Below are 18511 nucleotides of genomic sequence, written 5' to 3'. Positions count from 1 at the left end.
TTTAAACTGTCGTTAACATTCGATTTTCATAGCTTAGCTCTGCATTGGCAGTAAAAAAACCGATTTGCGACAGTAAAATCACGCAAATATCAAACACATATGAGAGCTATCCCTTTTAAAATGGCATAGTAGTGTCTTATTGGATATCCACGAGCTTAGATATCAACAAAGAGCAGTTTAAAGTCTTGAATATTCATTTGTGTATATATGTATATATTGAACACACTCATTGACCTTTATACCAATGCTCACTTCCGGGGTTTATTATGCATGGTTTATTCTCGGAAACTAAAGAGACATGTTTTCCGGGCCGTTCTGACTTTCCGGAAATGACGTCACTGGTCGTAATCTATAATACTTGTATGTATCATATGGACAGTTTTGTTGATGAATTGAAATGTTGTTAACTTTTTATTCAATACCAAGGAGTCTTATTCCATGAGGGGACGTTATACTGGGATGATGTACATTGTGGAATTTGAAATAATGTTTGTAGCTTAGAGCAGTAAGTTAACCCGAGTTTGAACATGTGTATGTGCAGGCGAATATGTGTTTGTTAATAAATGCCTCAGTGTTTAAGTGAACAACTGCCGCTGATTTGGAATGACATCACTCCATCACACTCAACTTCCACTTCTGGGATGATGACCTTAGGCGTTGCCATTTTCATTATATCAGATACACAACGATGAAGACGAATGTGCTATTACTATATATGGATTTAAAAAAAAAAGATTGCCTATTTTGACGAAGAGGGATTTTGTGGAAACTTCTTAAAACTTTCTAAAGAGGACTATCATCAACATCCAATGTGAGTTGAAGTGGAAACGGACGCCATTTTGAATTCGGAAGTCATAATGAGTATACAAATCTTTATTTATTTTCTCACACAAAAGAAGTTTTGTTCTTAAGGAAATTTTTGCGATATACAATAAACGTGTAAGTCACAAATGTCTTTGATAATGTATACGACATTTATCAACGACAGTATCAGCCACGAGGCGAGGCTTGAAAAACTGAACTCGCAATTCGCCCTCTCTTTCATTGTGATTGATGTTATTCTAGGATTCTACTTCCTGTTTGGAGTTCTGGGTAACGCCATTGTAATATACATCTACAGCTTCCGTCTGCATGTGAAACTAGACGATAAATTTTTCATCCTCGTCCTAGCTGTAATTGACGTCATAGTTTGTGTAACCGGGCCCTCTTTCTGTATCGTACGCAATGTTTTCCCTATATACATGGATATGAACCTCGTATGCAAGATGTCCTGGTTTTTCACGCGCAACATGAACGGAGCTTCCGGTTTGTTGATCCTCGTGATTGGGTTTCAGCGGTTTCTCAAGGTGTGCCGTCCTTTCGGTAGACAGATGACGAAGAAATATAAAATCGTAGCTCTTGTACTAACTATAGGTATTACTATCGTAATTCATACGCCCCTTTTTATATTTTACGGTATAACGGAAGTTCCGTTCGTAGACAGAGGCATAACTGGCAGGCGATGTGGGCTTATTCACGGAGAAAGTGAAATGCTTGATTTCTACGGAAAGGTTTACTTGTATTTCATGTTTGGAAGCGCTGTACTGACCATGATCGGAATATGCAGTTTATATATTGCAATAGGCAAAAAGATTTACGAACATATCAAGCGTATTGAAGAAATGCCAGTAGGACGCCCTTCTATTGATGCTAATTCAACTCATGAAACAGCGATTAAGTCGGACCACGAAGCGGATTTACCACGTAAATCGTCCAAGACCATGAACACTCGTGATTTCGCACGTCCGCAGATCCACAAGCGCATCTGTTCAGTCAAAAAAGACGCCATTTGCCGTCCACAGATATTCGATCATGTTTTTGGTCATCTCGCTTCTTTGTGTTGTAACATATTTCCCTGCCCTCGCCGCAAATCTAGCCGTGGATGTGGACTCCGTGGAATTCTGGACAGAATTTTCCGACACGGAGAGACAAGTTTATCTGTTTCTTTTCCAGATGTATCTTTTAAATCATGTTGTCAATCCAATTGTCTATACTTGCTTTGATGTTAAATTTAGACACAAAATGAAGGAAGTATTTTGTTAACGACCCCCTATCCACGGAACCACAGGGACATGGCATATATTCCTAGCCCACTATCCGTATAATAGTACATTGTACATACATATATGGGCCGGGGTCGGACATTTCTACCAAGTCCCTGTGGCCGGAAGTTATGGCACTTAAATACAGACTTAATACTACAGGAAATTCTTAGAGACTTACACATGTTTACCCAAAGATTTGTTTTAAGCTATAGCCTAAGATTATTTTGCACTTCCTTCAGAATGTCGCTTAATTTAATTAAGCCCCATTAGGACTCCAGTGTAGACATAAAGGAAAGAGTTCAATGTTTGATTCAGAGAAAATGTAGGTCATTTGAATAGTGCATGAACACAGGCGCCTGTGAACTTTATCGATGTTAAGTATATTTGGAATTATCTCTATGTGTTTAAAGTGTTGACGATCAGGATGGATTGAGATCAACATGCAAATGAAATCATTAATGATACCCCTTAAACTCTCTAATAATGTTATTTCAGTACTTTAACGAAGTTGATCCCTGTGATTTTGTATGCAAGTCAAGGTCACTGTCTTTCGCAAACATTATTAGGGTTTATCAGACGACCAGTTTCTTGCCATAAATAATAAACCTGGGCATTTCGGTTGATCAGAGGAAGTCGCTTGAGTGATTTCAAAAGTTCCATATTCAATAAATGTCTTTTCGTTTTTGCAATTTTTTATTGAAAACTGCGACCTTGAATATGGTTCAAGTGCCTTCCTTTCCGAGAAAAAAAAATGATTTAAAAAAAAACAACTTTTGTTGAGTTTTATTCTAGGAAGGTTCAGATCAGACACCACGATTTTTGGTGTTTTGATCCATCAAAGGAACTTTGCTGAGTGTTTTGATCAAGCTGACCGTATTCAAGGTTCAAAGTTCGTCCCGGAAATCTGCAAACAAAATACCATCGTTCTAGGATGTTAATCGTAAGTCTTTTAATTGTTTAACAAATTTGACCCTTGTAAGCACAGGGACATGTAACAATGCTTCATGTTGAAGACGGCTTGTTTGGTATGCTACTCATAGTAAAGTGTACTACACAAGCCCCTCCCCCAGAAATATTGTTACGTGCCCCTGTGATTGTGAGACTGTATATTTTTTATGAGTCAAGGTCAAATCTTTTCACAAAGGAGGTGGTGCATGGCGGCCCACGGCCGAATCTTATTTTATGCATGATATTATGATAGACTTTTACCAAATACATATCATTTTAGACACTAAAACGAAAATTGGCAAATGCTGTATACGCAGCGCCACCTAACATGATTTCTGTAAAAAATGTGTACCCTCCCTTTTAAATCAAATATATTTCTTGTACAAAAGTACTTGATAAATTTCATATTGCATTGATAGTCTCATGTGATGTTATATTTTATAAAAACATGTGTGTTTAGCATGAATTTGTATAATAGAAAGTGTAATTACAGCTTTTTTAGCAAAATTTTCAGTTAAACATTTACCTTCTTGAAATTTTCTTTTATTTGTTAAGTAGATAAAATGTAATAATCGTTGGAGTACTATCAAATTTTGCTTTTAAAAAACATGTTTGCATATTAATCTTAATACACAACCAAACAAAATCATAAAAAATTACTGGATAACAAAAGATTTTTGCATACAAAGAAAGGTGATGAAGTAAATTGTATCGAAAAATCAAGGGTTAAAAAGGAGCACCCTATCTGACACAAGCAGTAAAGTCTGATTGCATTGTTATTTTTGTTGGATTTTTAGCATTTGCCTCTATTTTCAGTACTTTCGGTACTTTGATATGTTGTCCAAAATTGGGGGTGTATGCATTTAACAATAATAAAATCTTGGCATATCCAGTAATTCACCAAATAAAGTTGTTTCATTAAATGTTTATGAATATCCATAGATTATTTCTAACCGGAAATTTTGATAGTACTCCATCAATAACTTTGTGGTATTAGACTTTAAATGAAAAGTTAAAAACAATGATTTTCACAAAGATGACATCAAATTAGGCTGAAATCTAATTTAAGTGTCACGGAGCGTGATGATTCATATACAAAATTAAACCTTAAACAAATGGGGTGAATTTGTTTCACAAATAGGAAATAAAAATATGTTCTATAATAGTTAGTGGTCAAAACATTAGCTTCTTATGCAGTTTGATGGGGAAATAATGAAATCACCAAAAAAAGAATATATACATTGAGGAATGGAAATTAATTCCTCCCACATAATCGGGGATATTACTAGTATGCTTTTGACAAAAATATGTTTCCGGGAAAAAAATCGCTGTGGGCCGATTTAGCCCTCCTATGCACCACCTCCTTTGTATATGAGTCAAGGTCATATCTTTTCACCAATTCTATCGGAGTTCATCGAGATCATTTACAATATAATTGATCTATGTAATAATTCCAGGCATTTCAAATTAGTCCTTATAAAAATATGAAACAAGCTATAGTTGTTATCTTCATAACTGCTGTTATTTTAAATGAAAGTGGGCAGGGGTCATAATGTCGGAGAAAGCCGACTACCCGAACAAAAACCTACGAAATCGGGCAGGTGACACCGTTCTTTCTCTTAATCGATCGGGGAATCCAGATGAGCCAACCAAGTATTTATATTATTTCATTTTTACGGAAACGTTGTTTCACTTTATTCCTGAAACCAAATATCATTATTCTGGGCATTTTGACTAATCAGAGAAAAAAATGTAGATTTGTTTTGATTTTCTTATAGCAAAGCTGATTTTAGTCATTTCGCGTTGTCGCGTGTTACCCCGCTAATGCGACAGTGTGACAGTGCGATAGAAAGACAACGCGATAAAAATGCATGAAAACGCAACATACAGTGTATATTTTATGTCGCACTAGATGGCAAATTATGTCGGTATTCATTCGGTTGCTTTTCGCGTTGTCGCTATTCGCGTGTTCGCGTTGTCGCTGTTTTACACTGTCGCGTAGTAGTTCTTCACCACTATTAGGGCATTCTATGACTAGTTCCTATATAATGAAGTATGTATTGTGGATAAAACGCGATGACGCCACAGGGTGAATAAAACGCGATGACGCGACAGGGTGGATAAACGCGATGACGAGACAGGGCATCAAATGGATACCAACCCCAAAGGCGACACAAAAAACGCCGCATTTTCACGTGAAAAGTGACAAAGACAGATGGCCGAAATCGGCAACCACAAAAGTGCATTATGACGATAGGAGGTTTTATCGGATAGATATTACAGTTTACAAAAGAATAAACAATAAGTATCACAAATAATTACTTAGTAAGAGGATATATATAAGTACATGTATAAGCAGAGTTTAGCAATGACATAAGCGACCCATGATTTTATATCTTATGAAGTACTTTAGTAAAAGAAGAAAATTGTCACTTATAGATGAATTGGATGTACAGCGTAGTAATCTAAAGCTGGGCAGATGACACAGTATATGACATGTATTTACGTTAACTATTTACTATTTACAATAAATGTTTAAACATGCTACAAAAATGCGTTGTTTTATATCTTACGAATAATCCTCATATGGTAGGTTCACATGTGCTGTACTAATATACCAACAATGCAATGACGTCACTTTGACAATATAATGACATCATGACAACAATTCAATCACATCGCGGCAACTTTGTGTTGCATTGCAATATTTGCTACGTTGCGTACATGACAAAGCCTCGGGTTAGACAACCAAAATATCTCTCTCGGTTTTGGGATTTCTTTATCAGGAAGAGGGGGGTGGGGGGTCTTTTCCTCACCTAGTCCGAATAGACTGTAGGTAGCAGTTACAGCATGTTAATCCGGATTGATATTGAGAGTCGTTCGGACTGTCAAACTAATATCATACTAGCTGCTTTGTACCGACTTTAAAATTCCTGATTTATTATTGATCAAAGGAGTGTAGAAAAGACATGCAAGATATCAAACACCTGTCCTAACAGTTCGAGTGTTAGATACAGCAGAGCCAAAAATGAGTTCAACTGCATCATACCGCTGGCCCCACATATGTATAGAAAGGCAATAACAATGTAATATATAGATCAGAGAGAAAAGCGCATTAACGAAACCTCTCAAAGTGAAAGGAACAACCTCTACATACACAAGTCCATGTACTTGTAGGACCGCACAATTACTTATATGCAATATTCATGAGAAACATGTACTGTAAACGTGGAAATTTACGCGAGTGGGAAATGTACGCTAATTACACGGAGTCCTTTTGATCGCGAAAATTCCCCCCACGCGTATTATTTTGATATCATTTTGCATTATCTCGAGCTACAAACGAAGGTGGATCGATCGCGAAAATAAGCCCAACGCGTATAGTTTACATATCGAAATCGCGAAGTTAACCCCCGCGAATATAACCACGCTTACAGTATATATATATTCTTTAAAACGTATTATCATATATTAGCACACACGATAGATAAGGTAGGGCCATAAGAAAGACTTCATAGATAGGCCAATGAGATTATGTGACAAAATCCTGTAGAATAAACAGCTAATATTGAGCAGACAATTTTGACCTCATTCACACAATCAAAATTAGCAGACATCTAATGGCCTTACACCAGCCTGGGCCCAGTTGTTCAAAAGGTGATTAGCTCAATAACTTGATTAGTGATAAATTCATTTCTAATTTGTTGCAAAACCTGTGAGTATATCATCTTTAAATTAAGCCAGTTCGAAGAGAATTAAGAATTACAGAATTTCATCAAGATTTGACAAGCTAGTTCTACCAGAAATTATCATATCAGGATTTGAAAAATGTTAAAATGTGATTAGAAAATAGTGTGCAGGCAAATCCTGACCTCCTAATTACCTAACTATTAAGAACATAACCACAAACAGGAATGTTGAGAATGAACAGAGATTAGAACCCAAATTCATTAGTCTGATATGAATGAGTTTAAATGCGAAATTATGTTTTACAGAAACAGATCTCCATCGCCCGTTTCTTGTTTAATGTGTTCAGGAGCCCTTTTGGCTGAAGCAGAGGTAGTCGGACAAATCCTAAAACTATAGACTTTGTAAACATTTGTGTCTAGATTATCGAACAGAAATATATGATAGTGGCGAAGAATCAGGAAATTAGGAAACGATGACTGCTTTTGCATTAGTGAATTTGTACTGTTGCAGGATAAAAACTTGCCGCAGAAATTTGGAAGGACCAGTAGGAATGTCTATGAGAAATGGCCTTAAGTCGCCATGGTTCATTTGTTTATTGTTGTGATTAATGGTATATTCCTCTATCCGAAGAAAGGCAAGGGATGCCAGAGAAATAGGCAACCACAGAAGAACTCTTAGCTATTCTTATATGAGTAATCGTATTGTCTTCTTCTGTTGTGAACACCTTTCAAAAGATTTAGATAAAGAGTGAAGAGGTTAAGTCCTCCATGTTTTTAAAATTTGTGGACAAAATTGATGGCCGAAATGTATGAATAACTAAAATAGCGGCACTCAAGTTGCGAATGAACAGAAGTAAAGTTTATTTAGATAACATTTGATTTGCTGGGAGACTGAGAATATGGCCATGGGAGGATATTTTTAACGGTGAAATGACATGAATGATGTAATACCCAGCCAGGGAGGTCAAATAAAACTGGAATATCATGCCGTCACTATCCGGGGTAGGGTTAGCTACTGGCTGTTGGAATAACCAGGGAGCCACTTGGAATGTTTGCTGAAATTGGAAACGTTACAGTTTGTCAGCAACAATTTTTTATGAAAGCAGAAAATTGTTTTGTCCAAAAATAGATGTCGTAGTAAATAGTTGCTAACATTAAACTCGAACAAGTCTCGTTAAATGGAGGGCTATTGATGATGTTTTGTTAATAATATCTACAACCGAACTATTATCACACATAAACTATATAACGTGATTTTACCCCACATCTTCACTGCAATTGCCAAGGGTAAGAGTTCTTCCAATGTAATATGAAATGAGTGTAACTGCCCTGTCCATTCTGCCCGAAACCCACTGGTTATCAAGAACTGCCGCACAGCCGTCGTGTACACCCGCTTAACCAAGGGAATAGCTTTATTATTTCTTTTCAAAGCACTTTCTAGATTTAATAACTTATTCTGCCTGATTTTGGTTTATTTTGTTTAACGTCCTTTTAACAGCCAGGGTCATTTAAGGACGTGCCAGGAGGAAAGTCGGAGTACCCGGAGAAAAACCACCGATCTACGGTCTGTACCAGGCAACTGCCCCACGTAGGTTTCGAACTCGCAACCCAGAGGTGGAGGGCTAGTGATAAAGTGTCGGGACACCTTAACCACTCAGCTGCTTTTTACACAATAGCTTTACCCTGATATACTTAAATTGTAGATATATACATTATTTTTCTTTTTCTGTCTCATTCTGAAGAACAGCTGTGTGTGACGTATGTGTGGACGTGTATTTGTTATACATGCAGTATACCCATCTTGCCTCCATCCCTGTCGGCCTCCCTATCTCCATCCCTGTCACCCTCCCTATCTCCATCCCTGTCACCCTCCCTATCTCCATCCCTGTCGCCCTCCCTATCTCCATCCCTGTCGCCCTCTTGTCTCTTTCCTGCTTTTGTTCTGTACTTCCTGTATTCAAATCTGCTACAATCGTCATTGTTATATTTTGTTGTTATTACGTAATCAGATTGTAATCTCTATTGTGTTAATCTCTATTAAGGAGTGGTTATGAGCTTACATAACTCGTGGCCAATCCTTTTGGTTATTTACAGTAAAATGTTTTGATTAATGAAGCACAGTATCTAATGTACAAATATGTAACCTGTATCCTGTCTTCCCACGGAGAAGCCGCTTAACCCTGGGTTGAATAATTAGTATCTCAATTTAAGTCTTAAATTAATTATTTTTATATTTATTTATTTTACAATTACAATTGTGACAGTAGCAAATCCACAGCAAAACATTTTTTTTTTTACTAGAGAAATTAAAAGAATTTTATTTCACTTTAAAACTTAATATAAGCATCATTTTGCTTAGCATTGTGAATGTATTCATGAGGGCACATAAGAAATTTGCGTTGGACTCTTACTTAGAAGAATGCGATCTAAATTACAATCGGTACCAATAACTGTGTTTGCAGTCTGTTGAAATGAACAAGAGTTTGTCACAATATGTAAATGCACTTTCTTTCCTTTGTGATTACTGTTTAAATTATATATATCTTTAACCATCTAGCACATTAAGAGGATATGGTGAAAACGAACCACAGGTCAAATGGAAATATTATTTAAATGGCTGCAATATTATCTTCGCTCTGGTATGGCTGCTTGTTAAGGCCTAATTAAATATTTCATATATTCTCCCTCCCTCGACTGTAAGTCGCCAAAGGGAAGGCGTGACAATATATAGACAAGGGGCCAAGAACTCGAGAAGAGAATGCGTCAACGCGCGAGCGAGAAAGTAGTGTCTTAATTCCATTACTGTCGTTTTCTCGTAATGTCGTTTTGTCGTTAGACACTCCAGGATGCCAAATGCATTATTTGGCTCTAAATGGACACCACAACGTGATTTTAATCCATTTAGACATTTTACTGCGTATTAGTATCGGGATAACGATAGATACAATTATTTGATATAACACCGACATATCATTTACTACATCACATATAGCGTCTAATGGTTTTCCTCTGTGAATACTAGCATGTCAGTGGTTTAATTATCATGCCGTGTGTCTATAGATGTATAACACTATGTAGAGATCAAGCGAATGGAGCGGGCGTAGCACCAACATTACGATATCTAGTTCCTCTGAGCGGTGAACACATCCCAAAAGTATCATATTCTAAGTGATTGGTTTATTTAGCGCGTGAGCGCGAGGACTGGCGGATGGGAGTTACGCCCGATTCGTTGACAGTTAATAATTCAAGATTATTTCAGACAATCTGATACTCAATCACACGTTGCAATATTGATAGATATAAATACGTGGAAATAGAACGATATACACGTCATAACCTAGCGACATTTCTCAGCATTCTCTGTGGACGCCGGTGTGTGTAATATCCTACACTTTCTGGATGCGGGGCCCAGTGTTACAATGAAATTGGGAGCCCACACACATTGACAAGTGTGTATATATTTTATATACATAAACTAACGTACATACACATACTTAAACATCCGTTCGAATTCCGTTTTAAAACCGAGCAAAGCGGAGGAAGACACACGATGATGACATCCAGACAACACTGGTTCATTATTTGTTATTTGGATTAATCTTCGGTACATATAACATATGCGTCTCATTTTAAAATCCACTTGTGAACGCTGCACATCAGAAGCCTCTGTCATTGTTTTTAATGCTTTATAAACTGACTTGGAGGGTTACTAAGAATTTTCTACTATCATGAATGGAACACTGACTGGAAATCTCCGACATTGGAACAGCGAACTTTCCAGATCACTCATACCGCTGGATGTTATACTTTGTATTTACATAGTTTTAGGCGTCGTTGGAAATGCTGTTGTTGTTTTTATTTACGGATTTAGACTTAAAATCGGTATGGACGACCGATTTTTTATTCTGGTTTTGGGGATACTAGATGTTATAGTATGTTGTGCGAACCCAGCATTCTCTCTTTGGCGAAATTTAGTTCCGGTAAATTCCAGAGGAAATATCATATGCAAGATGGCGTGGTTCTGCACAAGAACAATAAGTACGACTTCCGGTTTACTTATCCTGATTATTGCTTTACAACGATTCCTGAAGGTTTGCAGACCGTTCGGTCCACAGATGACGTCGTTATGGAAACGTGTGTTAGTAGCCGGTGCTATGGCGCTGTCGTGTCTCATGCACACGCCATTGTTTATATTTTACGGGGAGATAACTCTACATAATCCAATCCTAAATGCCACCGGAAGTCGATGCGGACTTATAATTAACGAAGATAAGACTTTAGTAAAAGCGGAAATGGGTTATTTTTACTTCATGTTTGCCTCGGCAGGATGCGTTCTATTGTCAATCATAATTCTTTACTCTTTAATCGGTCATCGAATCTACGAAAAAGTGAGACGATCAAAAGAACGAAAGTCGTCCCTTCCTTCTTCTCAGTCTTCTCAATATTCCTTTGCACCGGAAGAGAACGGAACGAATGATTTCGGCACTACGGATGCCATGGTAACGGCGCCGTATTCTAAAGTGGCCTCTCTAAAACGTCATAGTGCTGATAAGAGGATAGCGATTAAAAAGAGAAAGACTCGTAAAAATCCTGTGGAAAAACATAGATACACTTTGATGTTTATGCTGATTGCGGCAGTGTGTGTTGTAACGTATATCCCGTCACTGACAGCAAACATTATCCAAAATATAGACTCTGAGATATTCTGGACGGAATTCACGAACGGTGAACGAGCTTTGTATATATTTCTGTTTCAGTTATACATCTTCAACCATGTAGCTAATCCTTTTATCTATGGACTCTTTGATGGGACATTTCGACTCGAGGTTCGTAAATTGTTCTGTAAAGGCGCCTGTAAATAAACTTTTGATATTTCATGGCATTATATTGAACAAATAAGCTATATTTAAACCAAGTAAAAACGTCAGGAAGTGACGTAAGGGAAGTGAAGTAGGAGTTTTGATAATTTTATCATAAAATATATTTTTGCATTATTACGGAATTATCTGATAATTCAAACCTTATAATTTTCAATTTTGTTGTTATTACCGCCTATATGTTGCAATTGTCCCATTAACTGTATTTTTACGAGATGTAATTAAACAACAATTAAATCTACTTAATGTTCCGGTTCATTGATTACATTTGTATATATATATTTGCATACATGCTACGAAGTAGATATGTATGATTAAATTTGTCGCAATAAGTAAACTACGCATTAGATCCAAAGCTATACACTATGGATTATTTTTTCATGGTTGTGCCAGTAAGAAGTCATGTGACGTCATAATATGGACAATGACGTTTTTTGCGCAACAAAATGGCTGTCTCCGTTTGATTTTGTCCCCCACATTTTGACTATAAAACCTGTCAAATTTTTTTTTTTGATTCGTGTGATGAAACGTATCTTAAATCAAAAACATATTTTCTCTCGAAGTTTTAATTTATGCTCGCCAAAGCTCGGAAAAATACAAAAATAAAAACTTGGAGATTCGTTTTATAAAATTTCATATGAAAAAGTTCATATGAAATGATCCAATATTAACATTGTACAACTGTACATTGTATTTCAATATTTTATCGTTATTTTTGTATTTTAATGTCTTATGAAAAAAATATACCAGTTACGAGTAACCCAAATGCCATTACAAATCCAAGTGGTTGAATAGTTATACCCAGTATATATTGATATAGTCACATATCGTGTTCTTTTTCCAGCTGATGACTAAATGTTTAAGAGGTTTTACGTCCGCTGCAATTTCTGTTATTCAGCAGATTTAACGCTCAGGATTCGTGGAAAATGTTGCAGCTGTACTTTTTCACAAGTGGGCTCTTGGGTTACAATGTGCATGTGCTGCGTTCTGTCAAGGGAGACAACTGACTGCAATTTAGGCCATAACGATTTACTCACTGTAAAACGGGTTGTAACAGAATGGGAATGTTTATTTAACATACAACATATGAAATGTCTAGCCTCAATTATGCTAGTCGTTAACGAAATGTTAGTGTATAATACCGGAATTTATTGTGATAGAAAATTAATTGCCAGGTACAATGTTCACGTAATGATATTTAGAACAATGTATTCAGTATTCCGCAGATATATTCCTCAGAAATAAGCAAACCCTTGAATTTAATTTCACAAATAACTGTATACTGCAAAAAAAAAAACACAAACAAACAAACAAACAAACAAACAAAAAACAAAAAAAGAAGAAGAAGAAGAAAAAAGAACAAAAAAAGAACAAAGCATTTCTTTTATACATACGATAATTAATCTACTACAGAATGCATTCTTTCCTTGACTACGGACAAACATTTACAACTGAAAATGTATAATCGTAGTCCAAGGGTCTCGCTCTCGATTACCTTGTCTGCACAGCAAAGAAGCATTTTTATTCGCTAAACGTATAAATAAATTACGTCTCTGTTTGTAAAGTCGATTTTGGTTCGGTAGAACATCTGCGTTTTAATTTTGTAGAATTTGTTTGTTTTATTTTGTTGGATTTATCGCCCGTTAACTGCCAGGATCATTTTGAGGCAAGGACTCCTTGTAGTAGTTGATGACAACCTCACTGAACAACATACGGCAGGCCCGTCTCATGGCATCCAGAGCAATTATGGTAAAGTGTCTTGCCCAAAGACACAACCACGACAGACCGGCCCGTTTCTCAGCTTTCCGAGAAACACAAACTGACACAAGGGCAAATACTGGTTCAATCATATCCTCATATCAGATTAGTGCCCTAAATTTTAGTCTAAAAAGAAGCCATTTACAACGCTTTCAATATTTATTTTTTTTTATCTTATCACCTTGAGCCAGAGACCTATAGTTTAGTATATAGGTCTCTGCTTGAGCTAATTTATGCATTCTCTCCTGAATTAGTTAAGTATAGCCTTCGTAGGCTCGGAATGTAACAAGTCCCATAATCTGTCTTTCTCAAGATTTTAAGATGATATTTTTATTTCACTCTGACACACATTCAAGTGTGTAACAGAATGTTATACAATTTCAATGCATGAGGCGCAAAGGACTGCTTTACTCGCTAAGTCCCCTCTCGACATCCTCAAGTGCCATACGGTCCTCGAGAAGAACACAACACATAAGTCCTTATACAGAATGAGTGTTTTACTTACACAATTTGCAGTGATTGGTTAGTATCTGTAGTGTCTGTATCATTCGCCGACTGAAATAACAACACTCTCTTCAGCTAAATGGATTCTGCTCTCAACGTTTTTCTTCTTTTTTCCCCGCTATACACATCTAAAACTATATTGACAGCAGGATCCATGATTCACAAGTCTGACTGCCATCTTCTTTAAATCCGGGCCAACCGAGCCTGAAGCTGGTTCCCAGTTTCTAATTCCGTTTAAGAAAAACGGAACTCGGAATCAGAACCTAGTTATGTTTAAGAAAAAAACGACTCTGTTTCTGTTTCAGATTAACGTTTGTATTTCCTTCTCTTTCACTCAAAACAAAAAGATCAAAGCACAACATCGACTGGCTAATGAATCAGGCACGAAATAATTTGGAATCGGTTTAAATTCACACATAATCATATATATAATTGCTGATTATAAAGAAACGAATGAATCTTATGTTTCAAGGATATGCAAGGTGTGTACCATAACGAAAAAAAAAAAATGAAAAAAGATTCTCACCTGGAGGCGAAATTGTAAAATAATCATTTAGAAACCTCTAAATGCCCTTGAAAGAAACACTTTATGTATATGTATATGTATATAACATCAGACAGCATTTAGACCCCTTTTAGACTGACATATGTAATGACTATCACATTGTGTGTTTGAATAAAAACCATGTTATTATCACTTAGTTTAAATGAATTCATTGAGTATGTGGCCCTTTAAGCTTTTAATCGATACCAGTACAATATTATATAAGTATAAATGGTATTACATAAAGAAATACTAAATATTATGAATATCACATATCAAGCGTTCTCTTTAGTTTAAACAATATTTTTATTTAAATACACTTACACATTTCATCAATCTAATTAAAATCTAGATGGTCATTTTCACTACGTTACATGAACATCTAACAACATCCCATAAGGGGTCACGGTCTGATGACCTCTAAGATGTGTGTATTTCACTTTCACGGCGAATTGTCAATTTGTCCATGTCTTGGAAGCAAACCATTAAGGCACAACATGTATATACATGTAGCTATATGTTTGAGGGACGAAATGACTTGAAACAAATTGACAGATTATGCAAGCTATGCACTCGAGTCATGCTAATTCGGACACATAAAATTCACTTCTAATATTCTGGAAGTAGTCATTTGATTGGCTAATCCGAAAGGTCACCCTGGCGTGAAAGTTCATATGTCACTTAACGGTTTTATGGGGTTTTCCAAACAACATTGAAATAGAAAAAGATCATTAAAATTATGTAAAGTGCTACTTCACTTCAAACATCTACCCTCGAATTATTGATAGATAGAGAACTTGATAGACACCCGTTAGATATAGATATTAAAACCAGAATGATTAGCTTTTGGGTTAAACTTACAGCAAATAAAACGATAAAAGAAATAATATCTTATTCAAGGTATCAACTTTCGTAAACGAAGCAACTGGTGTTACAATTATATTGACCGCGAACATATAAAACATATTTTGAGCAATTGTGCATGAACTTTCTTATATATGGCTGAATCAAAATCCTTTCAATTTCAAATGGCTCATTTCCAAGGTGAAAGCTTAAACTAACGGATCAATTCAAACAAAACTGGGCGGAAATATATCGAGATCCTCAAAAAACTACAATTCATAGAGTCTACATGAACGAAGATTTTGAAAATTGTTTTAGTATTTCATCCAAAAATATATGTTTTAACTTTTTGTAGATTCAGAACTAGAAACAATTATTTACCCGTGAAACTGGAATTAGGTATACCAAGGGATTAAATTATCTGCCAAATTTATGATAAAATAGACATCGGAGACAAGTATCATATTTGAATGTTCTGCTTGAGAAAATGAAAGAACGAGTTGCTTACCATCCAAATTGATAATAAGGCATACATGTAGAGTATTTCAGTACAAAATATCATGATGTCCAAAACCATCTTTCGTTAAAAATATGTACATTTTCTATTACTGTACTGTGTTCAGATATACCTATGTATGCGCCTTAGATTTTACGTTTTGTGATAGAGACAGGATTTTAAACGAAACTATGGTCTGTTTCCCACTGACAGTAGGCCGGTGGTTTTTTCTCTGGGTACTCCGGCTTTCCTCCACCTCCAAAACCAGGCACGTCCTTAAATGACAGTGGCTGTTAAAAGGACGTTAAACAAAATAAGCTAAACCAAACTGGTTCCCAGTTCAGTTCAAGGAATAACATAAATGGAGATCCCAGTTCATATTTCTGAAACAGGTCTATTTGTTTTGATCCAAGTTTCAAACGGAACTGGGCATTGGTTCCTAGCTCCGTTATTTCTCAAATGAAACTGAGGTCTGGTTCCTAAACGGAATTATGAACTGTATATACTGCGTGGGAACAAACTTCAGCTTCCCTGTTTACTGTGCTTATGTAACCCTGGCAAAAACTAGTCTCAATATACCGCTCAGCTCGGGAGATCTTCTCTTTAGCTCGATCGGTTGAGCGTAAGGCTAGTGAGTCAGAGGTCCCGAGTTCGATCACTAGCGGAGGCAGTGATTTAAATTCCATTAATCATGTGCTCTGTTACACTAATACTGTTATTAAGACGAAGAACGAGTTAAAGATAACTCTATCGTTACACAATCTGTATACTGTATATTAGATAGCCATGTTGTAACTCACCATAACTAATTAATGAAGAGATTTCACAAACTACGTTTCGGCTAATTTCGCCAAGAACGATTCTGTTGACAGGACGATATCTCGAGAAAACAAATAAATAAATGCAAAGAAAAAGAATACATAAACAAATGAAAAAACAACAACAAACAAAAAAAACAAAAAAAAACAAACAACAACAACATCAAAGCATTAATATATAATATTGCTTTTTGTACGTACTAAATATATTTATCTAGACTTTCTAAAGTCCGATACACATCTACATTTACCGCAGTAATAGGTTATTTTCTATCCCGAGTAGAGTGATTTAACCCCGCTACTAAAATACCATATGATATCAAATAAGTATGCACTTGCAATAAATCATGTCCCTTTTTGAAATTAGTCTATCCTTCAATTAGACTGTTTTGCTAATCATGCATCATTACTGTTACGATCACAGAAATGGTTACTTGGCAGCAACATCACATACGTGATGGTAGGGAGTGCTATATTAAATGGCCTAATTAAGGAACAGCGTAATTACCCTTTTTATATTCATCTCCATCTCATGATACACGATAACAACACTCACCTTACTTCATACAGTTCGTGCTAAATTACTTATATACTCATTTTTTCATCTCTTACGCGTGGGGAAAATGCGAGATAGGAGTAGAAAGTTCCAGTACAAAATGGTTCGTATTACAAAAGCCAAAATATATAACAATAGGTAACTGGTCATTGTTTTATTTGACCGTCCTCAATACAGCAGTACCGTTTCTATGTGTTAACTTAGGCAGACCGGTACTTAAGTTCTTTATCCCCGGTTTACCTCAATTCACGTTCTCGTAAGGTAATAGATTTTGTAAGTTAGATTAAACTGTGTACAAGTGTCAAGACACTTATATAAATCTGACACCTATTTATATTTAGGTTGACGTTACATAACAGCATAGACATGATAAAACATGACATCGTATCATAATGACAATAGAGTCTAATGTGAAAACATCATTTTGAATTTGATCGAATTATTAAATACATTGTAGTCAATAAAAAGGGGGGGGGGGGGGGGGGGGGGGGGGGGGGGAAACGTGAATTGGGATTTGCTGCTTCCATCTGGTTATAGATATACATGTATATCTATATGATATTTATCTAAAGTTATAAATCCGCTGTCGGTGTGAACGAAAATATCGATCAAGCGAGGTGCAAACTGCAACTGCAAAAAGTTAAAAATTATGGACTGTTAATACATAGATCAATCCGTGTATTTCTCGCAAAATCAGGTCTCTTAAACACAATCTAGATTTTACACATTTTCCTCAAAATTCAGCATATTTTTGTCGTCAATCGAAATGGAGCCTTTACTGGAGAAGCAATCTCCTTGTCTGTGTTTGGGTTGCGTTTTTCATCTTTGCAAATTAGTGGTATTTTAAGTAATAATACGAGGTTTTCTAATGTTTTATCGGCCTTTTAAGATTTGATAGGAGTCGGCCCGTAACAGATTCTTTAAAGGACGAAAAAAAAATCAAAAAAAATTCGGATCTTTTAAACAATACTCTAAGTCGAATGAATATCATCATAAATTTAAAAGATATTTTATTTGTTGCTGATCCAGGACTTGATGTGCCGAAGGGGCACAAATTAAAAAAAAAACCTGAAGTCTCTACCAGCACAACTCTAGCATAATATTTTAATCCTATTAACATGATAGAGATAAAGATGCTTCAACTCTAACAAAAGACCAAGTACTAATTAGACTAATTAAAGACTAATTATGGTAACTGAAAACAAAAACAGACTGTGGGTTAATTGATCTTATATTATTATTTTTTTTACTATTACAAATGTACATAAAAAAAGTTGAGCTTCCCAGTAAAGTTCCCCTGTGTCTGCCCCTGGTATCAATTATTCAGTAAGCAATATATATATATATCGCTAAATTTCAAATTGATTTTTGGTATATTACACGTACGTACAGTG

At 36.0% G+C, this 18511-nt stretch overlaps 1 protein-coding gene across 1 annotated transcript; it reads left to right on the top strand.

Moving 5' to 3' along the window:
- Positions 1–10731: 10731 nt before the first annotated feature.
- On the top strand, positions 10732–11583 carry LOC117330190. Its single transcript, XM_033888413.1, has one exon. The coding sequence runs from the start codon at positions 10732–10734 to the stop codon at positions 11581–11583; it is 852 nt and encodes a 283-aa protein (XP_033744304.1).
- Positions 11584–18511: the final 6928 nt, after the last annotated feature.

The sequence above is a fragment of the Pecten maximus genome, chromosome 6 (assembly GCF_902652985.1).
Source record: "Pecten maximus chromosome 6, xPecMax1.1, whole genome shotgun sequence".
Taxonomy (NCBI): domain Eukaryota; kingdom Metazoa; phylum Mollusca; class Bivalvia; order Pectinida; family Pectinidae; genus Pecten; species Pecten maximus.
Note: the sequence above shows the minus strand (reverse complement) of the source record. Positions and strands in the feature narration are given on the sequence as shown.

Excerpts from the sequence above, each read along its gene's own strand:
- LOC117330190 (XM_033888413.1), top strand. The coding sequence starts at position 10,732 with ATGGCGTGGTTCTGCACAAGAACAATAAGTACGACTTCCGGTTTACTT.